We start from the raw sequence: 13,694 nt of genomic DNA on the forward strand, positions 1-13,694 counted from the left end.
TGGTGGAAAAGGAAAAGTTGCTTTATTCAGGAGACCAGCAATCTGGGAAGATGGTAGACAAATGTCCTAAGACCATCTCCAAGTTGCTGATTGGAGACAAAGTTTTTAAAGGCTTTGTGAGGGAGGGAGCTGCAGGGTACATGATCAGCTCGTGCAGAATCCTCAGATTGTTGGCATCAAGTTGAAGTTTCGAGCATCATCAGTCTTCTGGTTTCAACTGGTCTGGGGTCTCTGTGCTTGTGGTCAGCAGTTTTCATCTGGTGGGCTCTGCTTTCCGTAAAAACAACTTAGGAATGTGTGTCAGGCCTTTATCGATAGCTTTCAGGGAACTCGGAATTTGGTGACTCTGCTGTGTGGCAGATTTATAGTCTAAATTGTTGCCATTTGCCCTGCCCAGCAGCTATTCTTTATTTCTAAATCTTCACATTTCCTAGTCTTTAATTCTTAAGCCAGCCTGCCTGGTTACAATATCAACTCTCCCCCAAGGAATCTATAGGCTTAATGCATTTCCTATCAAAATTCCAGCAAGATTTTATGTAGATATGGGTAAACTTATTTTAAAACTTATATGAAAAGGCACAGACCCTAGAATAGTTAAAACAATCTTGACAAAGATAAATGGGAGATTGGGATTGACATATATACACTACTGATACTATGTATAAAATAGTTAACTAATGAGAACCTACTGTATAGCACAGGGAACTCAACTCAATGCCCTGTGGTGACCTAAATGAGAAGGAAATCCAAAAAAGAGGGGATACACGTATATGTATAGCTGGTTCACTTTGCTGTACAGTAGAAACTAACACAATATTGTAAAGCAACTATACTCCAATAAAAATTTTTTAAAAAGATAAAGGGAGGAATCACTCTATCTGATGCTAAGGCCTTTAGTATATGGCTCCAGTTTATATTGTGATATTTGCAAAGAGATATCAATGGAACAGAATAAAGAACCAGAAATAGACCCACATACACATGCTCAAATGACTTTTGACAAAGATGCAAAAGCTGTTCAGTGGAAGAGGGATATCCTTTTCATCAACTGGTGCTTAAGCTATTGGGTATAGGAGGATGAAATGAACCTTGACCTAAATCCCACACTTTATAGAAAAAATGAATGCAAAATGGATCACAGACTTAAATGTAAAATGTAGAACTATGAATGTTTTAGGAAAAAAAGTGATAAATCTCATCAAAGCTAAAAATTTTTGCTCTGCGAAATCACGTGTGAAGAGGATGAAAAGATAAACTAAAGACTGGCAGAAAACATTTGCAAACCATGTATCTGACAAAAGATGAGTATCTAGAACATAAAATGAATCTCACAACTCAACAGTAAAAAAACAATCCAATTAGAAAATGGGCAAAAGACATGAGCAGACATTTTATCAAAGAGGATATAAAGATGACAAATAAGCACATAAAAACATGTTCAATATCATTAGCCATTAGGGAAATGCAAATTAAAACCACACTGAGACATCACTATACACCTCTCAGAATGGTTAAAATAAAAAATATTGACAACACCAAATGCAGGAGAAGATGCATTTGGAACAGGATATTGGATCCTGGAGAAGAGACTGGATCATTCACACATTGCTGGCAGGAATGTGAAATGCTACAGCTGGTCTGCAAAAGTCTGTCAGTTTCATATGAAACTAAAGTTGTAACTACGGCAAGACCCAGCAAGTGTACTCTTGGGCATTATTCCAGAGAAATGAAAACTACATTTATACAAATGTTCATAGCAGCCTTATCTGTAATATCTCCAAACTAGAACCAGCCCAGATGTCCTTCCACAGGTGAATGGTTAAAACCTGTGGTACAAACATACCATGGACTACTACTCAGCAATAAAAAGGAACAGACTATTTGATAAACTACTTGCATGAATCCTCAGAGAATTATGCTGAGTTTAAAAGGCCAGTTGCAAAACCTGACATACTGTTCTCCAAAAGGTTATGTAACATTCTTGAAATTATAAAATTTTAGAAATGGAGAATAGATTAGTGGTTCCCAGGGGTTAAGGCAGTGGGGATATGGGGGGTGTATAGGTGGGAGTGAGGGGGGTATGGCTATAAAAGGGCCACAGGAGGGATCCTTGTGACATTGGAAGTGTTCAGCATCTTGACTGTGCATGCACAGATCTACCTATGTGATAAAACTGTATATGGTGGGTCTAAACACAGACACACACACACACACACACGCAAGTCAAGCTGGGGAAATCCAAATTGGATTGGTGAACTGAATCGATGCCAGTATCCTGGATGGGACAGTGTACTGTAGTGTATCGAAATGTTACTCTTGAGGGAAACTGGGCAAAAGGTACACAGACTCTCTCTGAATTATTTCTTACAACTGCATTTTGTAGGGGAGGGAAAAATTTCCCTTCTATTCCTCTTGGTTCTTTTGGCTGGTCTAATAATTCAATTGACACAAGACAGATTAACAGGACAAAAAAACCCCAAATTTAATTTTTTATGCACATAGGTCCCATAGGTATGGCACCTTAGAAGTGACTGAACCAGGCTGTTTATAAACCTTTTTCAACAAAGAATCCGTTTTGTGTGAACATTTGACAAAACAAAAGGATTTGGGCTTATAGTAACAAATGAATGAAGAAGTAACAAAGTTTGTTTTTACGGCTTCCTCTGGGTGGAGGGATGCCCTCCATGCTCTGAGTAGGGAGGATTCCTTCCATGGGAGTTTTGTTTCCTGCTCTCAGGGGAACAAAGGAGGGTCAGCATTCTTGGACTGGCTCTTTCTCAAGTAACTTTAATTCAAAATAATCAATATGCCAAAGTGGCATATTTGCCATGGCCTGTTCTGGACCCCATCAATGTAAATCAACAATGATCTCAGTACGTATTTCAACTAAAAATGACACCTCGAGAGGTGTATTTCAACCCTGTTTCTGTCTGTCCCCAGAGAGGATGAAAGAAGTAAAATCTACTCAGAGATGGGATATTTGCTGCAGGGCCACATGATATGCTGTATATTTGAAGCTGTAAGTGGGGAGGGGCTGTTAGAGATCTCCAGGGACTGCCAAGTGCCAGCTGAAACATGGAAGAACGACGCTGCGCAACGGCTGTGGTAGGGAGGCTTGTGATCAAGATGCCGGAGCAGAAGCTGTTAGCACAAGTGCTTTGGCTCAGTTCTAGGGTTTCAGTTTAAAGAATCTCATGAGGATTAAAGACACTTAAACACTTTCAAGCACTTACAGTTTTACCCAGAAGTTAACAACTTCAGAAACTGCTGATTTCAGCCTGTGACTTTTGACTAATGTGTTTTGATGGTTTAGTTTGCCTTTCTTTTTTTTTTTTTTTTTTTTTTTTTAAATGGGAGTGCGGTAGAAAGCAAAAGATGAATTTATGATGCCAAGTAAATGGTTTGCTTGCATTGCCTTTTCCTTCAGTTTCAACCTTGTGGCTGAATTCCCTTTTTGGCTGTAATGTAGATACTGTTTTACCTTTTTTCTGAACATGGTTTTTAGGCTATGAGTACATTCCAGGCACTAATAGTCTATACAACATGAGCTGTTTCTGAAAAAGTAGAACTCCATAGATTATTATTATTGTTGTCCTGGTTTCTGTTTGATTGTTTTGCTTTTCTTCCTACCATGGGGGAAGCATGTTAAGTATATAATAGATTGTGACCATCACACCTCCCAGCTTTCCTAAGGAATTGCAAAAATGATGTCTCTTTACATAAGAAATCCTGTCAGCCTTTCCTGAGTCCCGTGGAGAACTGCAAGCTCTGGTAGATAAAATGCTTGACAGTTTGGAGTGTTTAGGAAGAAAGTGGAGAGGAAAGATGGAGTGGGAACAATTGTAGGAAAGAGACAAGGGAGCTGGTCTGTTGCTTTTCTTAAAAAACAAACAAAAAACCCCTCAAAATATAACATTCCACAGTCCACCTCCTCCTGTTTATAACAGGAGTGTGGCAAGGCTGTGCTTGCAGAATGACATTCTGTAACAAGCCATACTTAACATGCTTTCACAGTAGACGGCCTCTTAACCATATTTCACAGATAGATATGATTTGCTTTGGAAGTAACTGTCAGAAAAGCCCAAGTCCTGTTGTACTCTGTTTCCTGAGCCCAACTGGGAATTTATGGTTATTGCTTTCTTTACTTAGTCTTAAGATTAGACCTTGAATTTTGTGCTGTCAGAAATTTCCTGGTGCTGGGCTCCAGTTAGCAAGGTCAGGAGCTCATTTGGACTCAAAAGTTATAAAAGAATCGAGACATGATAAGTAGGTCAGTGCTGAAAGCTGTGAAAGACATGGTGATCAGATAATCAGCCGAGAGCAACCATTTGGGACAATTTAGCCACATTAACGTCCTGATCATGTGTAGATTTTGGAAAAGAGAGACAAGGTGTCTGTGGTGGGGTAAAGGGAAGACTCTTGAAAAGACTGCAGAAATACTTGAGATGAAAGAAATGTTCACATATTGAGGTATGGGGAAGCCATTCTGTCTTATACATGAGTTAACTTGAATTTTATGCTAACTACAGTAGCCTGTTGGTGGCCGATCAAACATACATTGTAACTCTGCTTTAATTATTAAAGAAAAGGGCACCTTGACCAGAAGTAAAGAATATCCATGTTAAAAACAAAGATTAAATGCCCTTCCTCCTGGAATGCCAATGCTGGCTCTCCTTTGATGATAAGACTCCCTTCCCAGGTGCCAAGGCCATACTGTATGTGCTGGTCTGGTTTTTTTTTTTTTTTTTTTTTTTGGAAACTTGAAGAAATCTATCCCTGACTTGTTTAATGTTCTTTGCTCTGACAAGATATAAAACGGTGCTGAAAAACCCTGCTTCTCTGGAGCAATTTCTCAGAGTGATCTGGGAAGCGGGCTTCTGGGCTATAGTCCTCAGTTTGGCTCAGATAAAATTCTTTTCTATTCTTATTATTGATTGTTCATTGATTATTTTCATCGACCCTTGCTAAAAGTGGTGTCTACATGTTAAAATAATTACTTTCAGAAACAAATGGGGAGAAGAAACCAGAATCCTTGGCACAGTAAATAAGTAGGTTGGGATGATAGTACATAAGGAACCTGGTTCGCATTTTCTTAAGGTTTGAATTCTTCCATTACCATCACTCCCCCTCCCCCATATACCAAGCTACCCTAATAGAGGCAAAAAGGGGAGCGTAGAACTTAGCAGTAAGACTCATCTGGGTTCTAGCTTGGCTCTGCTAGGTCACCATGAGCAAGTTTTTTAAGCCCTCAAAGCCTCAGTTTCCTCCTCTGAAAAATGATAGGATTATGTACATCACATGTTTGTGGCAATGAATGAGTGAAATAAAGCATAAGCAGTTCCTGGAACGTGGTCAGTGTTCAGTAAATGGAAGGGTTATCACTGTTGATACTACTCAAAACTGTCCATCCCCTAGCCTTTTCAAAATACAATCACGTCTGATACTACATGTGTTCATCTTTGTAGGAATACTGTTGCATGGATTGGGCAGATATGCAGTATCCCCATTTTACAGAGGAGAAAAAGGAAGCTCAATGATTAGTCCCAAGGTCACCCAGCTGGTGAGCAGTTGACCTTGGATTACAAACATGGTGGTTCTTTAAGCCAGGATCAGAATTACCTGGATGATGATCAGAAGTCAGATTGTTGGGTGCCACCGGCAGAGTTTCCAATTTGGTAGGTCTGGGATGAGGCCAATGAAATTGGATTTCTTTGCCAGAGTTCAGGTGATGCTGATGCTGTTGGTCTTAAAACCCCACTTTGCAAACAACCATGTTAGACTACAGCAATGGTTCTCAAATATACCTGCTCATTGCAGTCACCTGGAAGCTTAACAGAATCAACAAACCCATAACTGCCTCACATCCATGGATGTTCTGGTACCACAAATGTGATTCAGTCTTGGCACTAACATATAAATACTTGATTGTTCCAAGTAAAAAAGGATAAATGTATAACAGCTTTGGGAATTCTACAGTCTGGAAAGCTGTGTCTTTTTTTTTCAAAAAATGTAGTATTTTTTTCTTTCTTTTTTTAAATTGAAGTATAGTTGATTGACAATGTGTTAGTTTCAGATGTACGGCACAGTGATTCAGTTTGTATCTATATCCATATCTATCTATATATCTTTTCTTTTTCAGATTCTTTTCCATGATAGGTTATTACAAGATATTGAATATAGTTCCCTGTGCTATACAGTAGGTCCTTGTTGGTATCTATTTTACATATAGTAGTGTGTATCTGTTAATCCCAAACTCCTAATTTATCCCCCCCTTCCCTTTTGGTAACCGTAAGTTTGTTTTCTATGTCTGTGAGTCTATTTCTGTTCTGTAAATAAGTTCATTTGTATCATTTTTTTTAGATTCCACATATAAATATCATACGGTATTTGTCTTTCTGTCTGACTTCACTTGGTTTGATATTCTCTAGGTTCATCCATGTTGCAGCAAATGGCAAAATTTCTTTCCTTTTTGTGGCTAATATTCCACTGTGTGTATATACACCACATCTTCTTAAGCCATTCGTTTGTTGATGGGCACTGGGGTTGTTTCCATGTCTTGGCTATTGTGAATAGTGCTGCTGTGAACATGGGGGGCATGTATTTTTTGAATTATAGTTTTTTCCAGATATATGCCCAGGAGTGGGATTGCTGACACATGTGGTAACCCTATTTTTAGTTTTTAAAGGAACCTTCATACTGTTCTCTGTAGTGGCTGCACCAATTTACATTTCCATCAACAGCGTAGGAGGGTCACAAAATATAGTATTAATACGAAATACCTGTAGAGCCAACTACTGAGAGAAGTTTTATAGCAAACCTGCTACAATTTCAGGACAATTTATCTACCACCCTCCCCAACACTTACTTCAAGCATTCCAAAACCTCCACCCGCTTAATTTTTCACTCTTCATACCTGAAAACTCTAAGAAGTCTTCCCTGACCTGCATCAAATTACGTCCCCCTGTTCTACACCACCATAGTACCACTTACCTTTTCCCTCCTGGTATCTATCATAACTCCAAATTTACATTTATTTGCATCCTATTACTGAACTTGTTATCACCATTATTAACTAAAGGTATTATTTGAATCCATTGTTAATTAATCAAGTTAATTAATTATATTATTATTACACTTATTTACGTCATTACTACATTTATATTATGTCCGTGGCTGGTTCCCAGACTGTAAGCTCCAACAGAGCAGGGCCCTGTTTTTTGTTCAAGCTTGTGTACATGGCGCTGGACACACAGTAGTAGGTGTTCAGCCAATATTTGTTTATCAGCCTTTCTGACCTCTAAAACTCTCTGTCTAGTGAGGCTGGATGGCCTACGTGTGCAATGGTATAGAACAGACCACTTAAAGTTCCAGGGGGGTTGCAATTCCCGACCCCCCGGGGGCCTTGGTTGCCAGTTTTGCAAAGCGTACCCCGAAGCGAATGTTTTGAGAAGCGTCAGAACCCTGCCCGTTTACAACCACAAAACAAGTTCTGCGGCAGCCCTAAAATGCCTTCCCGGATCAGAGACACCGATTGCCGCAGAGGCTCTGCGCTCCAGAGTACTACCTGGAACAAACCCTGCAAATTCGGCGGGCGCCACAGCCGGGCGTGCCAGCGGGAGGCTGCGCCGGGACTGCCCCCTCTCATTTCTCCCGCGCAAAACCGGGCCGGACGGCTCCACTCCCTCCCTCCACTGCAGGGGGGAGCCCGGCGCCCCCAGATTGGCAGCCACCCCGGGCGGCTCCCAGCTGCAGCCCCTCTTGCGCCGCCTGCAAAGCGAAGTTCACCGGTCGCGAAGTTTGGGTCCTGTAAGAGGAGCCTCGAGGGCTGGCGCCGCGGCGCCAAGTGGGCGGCGCGGGGCGCTCCCCCTGTCCCGGGCGCCGAGTGCGCCCCTCCCCCGGCCCGCCGGAGCTCCGGGCGGAGCGAGCGCGCTGCACGGCCGCGGGCGACCTCCGTGCGCGGGCCCGTGGCGAGCCAGGGTCCCGTGGCCGCGTGCTGGGAGGAGGTCGGAGCCCAGCGGGGAAGAATGGAGTTGGCGACTGGCTCGCAGGTGAGGATCTGGCCGCCCGCCGCAGCCCGGACGCACCCTCGGCCTGCCTTCCCTTTGCGCTTTGCCCTGCGCCCCGCCTTGGGCTGGAAACGTGGCCCTCGGCTGCCGCGTTGTGGATCGGGCGCGCCCAGTCCCGCCGACGCCGGAGCGGGCACGCCCCGCAGGTGTGTGCGGTGTTTACGGTTGTGTTACCTGGAGCGGAGAGGCCGGGTGCCGCCGCACGCGGGCGCTCGCCCCTGGCCCGGGTGGGGCCTCGGAGTAGTCCCCTGGGTCGCTGCGGCCGCGAGCCCCGGGAGCGGATGAACTCGAGGGCAGTGCAGGCGGGGAGGCCGCAGCGGCGCAGCGACTGCGTTTGCGGTGCTCGTGGGACTGGGGGAGGGGGAAGCTTTTTCGGTGCGCGCCTCCCACTTTGTCCGGCATTGGTATGGAGGTGAGTTTAAGTGTGATTTTCCAAAAAAGCATAGTCGAGAATCGGGCCAATTCAACTTGGATAATGGGGTTTAAAAAGCGTTGCTTTTGTATTTGTTCTAGAACTTTTGGAAATGTTTTTAAGGAACTTGTAACCGTTTGGGGGAACTGGCAGCGTCATTAGACCAGGTTAAAAAACAAAAAGCCCCAGGCTTCCAAACCGTGTATACAGCACCACCGCAGGTACCCATTATGGTTTTAACTAGGTCTTAAAAATCTCATTAACAAGCTCCCAAATATTACAGTGGGTGGTGGGATGTGGACTTAGCTTCAGTTTTCTTTTATACTTTTTAAAAGCGCTTTTCTCTACTTTCTAGTAATGAATATACATAATTTATGCAGAGGTAAGAAATAAAAACTTTTTCAAACGAACTAAAACTAAACCTTTTAGAAAGGAAGCAGCTTGTAGGAGCCTGAGAGATGCTTTGTATGAGGGTTGGGTTTTTTTCTTGCTTTTGTGAGCGCCTCTGACTCACTGCTTCCACCTTACCTTTGGCTGGTGTTTACCTCCTTTCTCCACCTGGGTGCTGGGCATCCGCAGGATTTGGGAGACGCGAAGCGACCGGGGCCCAGCTGCCGGGGTGGCCGGTGGTGCCTGAGCCCGTGACGCTGTCACCTGCCTGGGTCTGGCGGCACATTAGAGACCAAGCCACTAACGGTCGCTTTGGCCATTTGGTGATTTCTGAAAGGCTTCCTGAAAGTGGACACTTGAGAAAAATCTACTGTGGATGTTTAAGAAAAAGTATTTTTTGAATTTCTCCAATGAAGTGAGGTATTAAAAGCAAGGAAAACAAACTAACTCAAGAAGGGATGGGACAGGCTTAGTTATTGTTTTTGCCACTGACATTTACCATGTAATTAGTATCCTAGGCTTTTAGGAGGTTTGGGTTTCTCCGGGATTTGAACCCTTCTGGAAGGAGCTTGTGAATTTCATCAGTAAATGTATCTTGATGATGTATCATTCCTGAAACATGTTGTTCTGGTGGCGCTGCATCACCCACTACTAATATACACAGTTCCTGCTTAAGAAATTTAAAATGTCCCAGAATGTGTAGTTGGAGATGAACTTTTTATCCCGGACCGGGGCACGAACCCGTGTCCCCTGCATCGGCAGGCGGACTCGCAACCACTGCGCCACCAGGGAAGCCCGGAGATGAACATTTTACTGTCAAATAGTAGCCCTAAAGTGTTAAGTAAACTATTTACCATGTGGCGGCAAGCCACAAATTATATCTGACCCATTATGCACCCATTAGGGCAAATTACTTTTGTAAGATGATCAGGTTTTTTTTTTCCCCCCCTTGTCAAAAGACCTCCTGATTGACAGGGCAAATTAAGATGTGTGAGGATTTTTCCAGTGGAAATGTTCCTGTTCATCATAATTTAAGTGTGGGCATATTATAGCCTCTTTAATTTAAATGAGTGGAGAGTGGTTCTACGGGGTGGGCAGGTGACTGCGAATAAGAGCACTTAATGAACACATCAGGCCCAGCAGGATGTTAAGTTCGTGTGGTTCTTCTCTGTACCTCAGCCTTATGCATAAAGCAGTGTGATGAACAGCCTGAATTGGCATGAGTGCACACTGAAGGAAGGCTCAGCCCAGTGTGCAGTGGGTTTTAATCTAACGCCTACAGCAGATATAATTTCCATCCCTTGTAAGGTATAGAGCTGGAAGGGGCTTCAGTAAAGCAGCTTAGGCCCAATGTTATGAGTAAAGGGAAGTAGGCAGGGAGGAAACAAGAAATTCGTTTAAACTCTGAACTCCTTTCTAGCCTCTGCTTTTCTTCAGCCTCAACAGTGTGTCGGATTTGATGTCCTCTGACAGTGATCACACCTCCCCTGGGCTCTAGTCCTTGTTAGGCTGACCACTGTGTCTTTGTGCTTTTGTATTGAATGATAGGAATAATGGCCAGTAAAGACGAGGGGCTGGTCCCATACTGAGAGCGCTCAGCAGTGAAGCTTGCAGGAGCTGGAGGATGGGACTGCCTCAGCTTCCTAGCAGAGAGGCTGGGAGGTCCTGAATGTCGGTGTGGTCCTTTTACTGCCTTCTACTGCTAGGGTGCATGTTGGACTCTTAGAGAAGGAAATGATGCTAAATGTTCTCATGAATATGCATGGAACATGCTGTTTGGAGGAGAAAAGGCATTTTTCTGATAGTGACCTCACAGCCCCAAAGTGTACCCATCTGATCCTGTGGCTTAAAATGTGTGCCCAGGGCTTCCCTGGTGGCACAGTGGTTGAGAGTCCGCCTGCCGATGCAGGGGACGCGGGTTCGTGCCCCGGTCCGGGAAGATCCCACGTGCCGTGGAGCGGCTGGGCCCGTGAGCCATGGCCGCTGAGCCTGCGCGTCCGGAGCCTGTGCTCCGCAACGGGAGAGGCCACAGCAGTGAGAGGCCCGCGTACCGCAAAAAAAAAAAAAAAAAATGTGTGCCCAGAGCCCCAGAAACTGGTCACAGACGGGGGTCATTTGTGACTTCTTAGAAGGCCAGCACATTTGTCGTTTTGATGTATTGCTGACCTCCATCCATAAAAGAGCTGAATTCTCAGTGATCAGGAGGAACCTCAGATAGCACAGCAATTCCGATCTGGTCAGGTACACAGGACAGAAAACCGTAAGATACTTATGTGACTTAAAACAGTTTAGGAACAGTACAGTAAGTTAACAAAAAAGTTCAATAAAGCCATTCGAATACAGTAGTCTAGGCGTCCTAGTTTTACATCGCCTTTGAGAGTTCTCTATTACTCTCTTCGAGCTATAGTTTAGCCTTTTTGCCTCCAAGATACAGTTTTGTTTTGTAAAGGACATAGCTTTATGCATCAAAGTGGAATTGATGCAGGCTACCTGGGGAGGGATCGAGGTAAGAAAATATTTTGGGGACCATTTCCTTTTCCTTTTGAAAAGCAGTGGTTTGTGAATGTTTTTAAACAGGACCATTCAGAGGCACAGTAGGCATATCGCTGAAGTTAACATGCAGGATAGTTTTCTCTCATAGTGGTAAATGCCAGCACCGTGTGTATAGTGCAAAAATAGGTTGTGGAGTCTCACAGTGAAAGGGACCAGAATTTTAGTTCAAGTAGTTGATGACTTCTGCCTGTTTTTCTTCATGATCATCAGCTTATGCCAGAAGGCCCCCTGACTGGGTTAGTCCATTTGTCAGATGTCCTTTTAGCACCTACTGTGTGCTAGATATTATGTCAATTATGGTGGAAGAAACAAAGACAGAAAACACTGTTCGTTCCCCAGCCCCCCGCCATCAAAGGTCACCCTGGAACTCCTTGCCTCTTCTGCCTTTGTCAGAGCCCAGCTGGCTCCTGCCCTGAGCTATAGGGACTTAGGCGGCCTTGGGTTTTGGGGATGGGAGAAGACCTTAAGAGTCATCCTTCCCCAACCCCCCAACCCGCCCTGCATCCTCCAAGGAAGGGAAGCGATCGATTCCTTTTAAAAGTCATGCTGTGCTAGGTACTTAACAGATTTAATCCTCACTGTAGTGCTCTGAAGTAGGTTGTATTATCTCCATTTTAAAGATAAGCCTAATAGAGTGATTTGCTCAGGGCAACCTGGCAAGGAAGGAGCTGAGCCAGAATTCTGTCTCCAGAGCCCGGGCTTGACCTTTGCTGCTAGAATCACCAGGTCTTGGCAGGTCACACAACTTTCGCTGAAACGTTGTGAGGCTAGAAATCCTTCCTCAATTTACGATGCCATTGAGGTAAGCAAGGACCCACCAAGTTTGACGTACTATTTAAATAGAAGGGGATGTCAGCGCTGTGGGGTTTTCTTACAATACCTTTGCCCCTCCTTTTAAAGAGAAGGGCTGGGGCGTTAACAGCAGCTGGTCTGGTTCTTTTTAAGGAACTGGACAAGTTATGCTTTGAGTAGGATCCTTTGGATGCTGTTTGTAAAAGTCAGCTTGGGAATATGAATAAGATGCACAAAGTTTTTACATAGGAATGACTTTTAGATGAATTTTGTGTTGTGCAAGTAATACGCTGTTCATAGACGCTGAAAAGGAAACAAAAATTGAACCATTCTATGTGTACTCCCTGGGCATCGTTTTCTAGACATTTTCCATTCAGTGTTTGCTTGTGGCCAAGTCACCGTTTTTGGTTAACTCTTACAGTATGATTGCTGTTTGAACTCTTTCTTGAACACTGTCAGTACTATTTTTCTGAGTAGCTTGGAGGTCTTTATGGTTTTCATTTTCAGTGACTGTAATGTTTCATTCAGGTATGTATTTTATGTTGAAAGTTTAAAATTATTAACAAATAAATTTAAGAAACTTTGCAATGAACGTCTTGGGGTGGTACATACCGTACGCCCTGTGTTGAAGTCAACGCTGTTTTTAATTGCTGTTTCCCTGTCATGTACTTACTATCTGGTAGAATGTGCGTGATTTTCAGTAGATGGGAACCTCTCACGTATCTTTTTCCTAAGGCATTTCCCCATTTGTTTTGCTGTATTAGCTGAGAGAAGGCACTTTTTGCGCAGGTTAGCATCAGGACTCATGATAACTAACCTGAAATAATGACTGTTTTCGTCCTGAACTTAGAGCCTCTAAGTTAAGCTCTCTTTGGTCTTACTTATTTTAACTATAAATCATCTTCTAGATGGCATTCCCAAAAATGTGTGTGTTCATTGAAGTTCGGATGTCCAAAGGTCAGACTGTAGGTTCACTTATTATAAAGTGGTTACTGAGAGCTAAAAAAAAGAAACTGTTTCTTGATGTGCGTACTGGTTATAATGGGTAGGTGCAGTTTGTAAAACTTCACCAAGCTCTGCACTTAAGATCTAGTCATGTGCTGGTTGCATGTTGCGTTTAAAACGTTAACAAAGTAGCGTATCGAATACCAAAGTAGGAAGTATGAGGTCTGAGGACTGTGCTTCTGGAGAGCCCAGGCTACCAGGTGTGTGGCGACACCTTCCCAGGTGTCTTGTGTCCTGCCAGTTGAACCCGTATCCTCAGGGCTGGACATGGTCCAGGGGTCCCTCCCCACGAACCCCCTCTCCTGTTCCCCCAAACCCTCCATAGCAGCAGCACTGCTGTGTGGGCAGCCCCCCATATTTAAGCTCTACTACTGGAGGATCCTATGGACCTGGCGAGTGCCTTGCATTTGTGAGTGAGCTCTGGCCTTTGAGTCTTTTGGCACAAGGCCTGGCCCTCCCTGTGCTGCCTGCTGGTA

General features: G+C 43.8%; 1 protein-coding gene across 2 annotated transcripts in view; it reads left to right on the top strand.

The window, feature by feature from the left end:
- The first annotated feature begins 7,890 nt into the window (after positions 1-7,890).
- The window catches only part of CDCA7L (cell division cycle associated 7 like), a 52,163-nt gene continuing 46,359 nt past the window's right edge, over positions 7,891-13,694 (top strand). Inside the window, exon 1 of one of the 2 annotated variants that reach the window (XM_082632324.1) lies at positions 7,891-8,048. In XM_082632324.1, the coding sequence (XP_082488450.1) occupies positions 8,025-8,048 (24 nt within the window). In that variant the 5' untranslated portion in view covers positions 7,891-8,024. The remainder of the gene's footprint in view (positions 8,049-13,694) is intronic. The other variant, XM_082632323.1, reaches the window with a different exon arrangement.

This window comes from Mesoplodon mirus, assembly GCF_964341445.2.
Source record: "Mesoplodon mirus genome assembly, chromosome: 9".
Lineage (NCBI taxonomy): Eukaryota > Metazoa > Chordata > Mammalia > Artiodactyla > Ziphiidae > Mesoplodon > Mesoplodon mirus.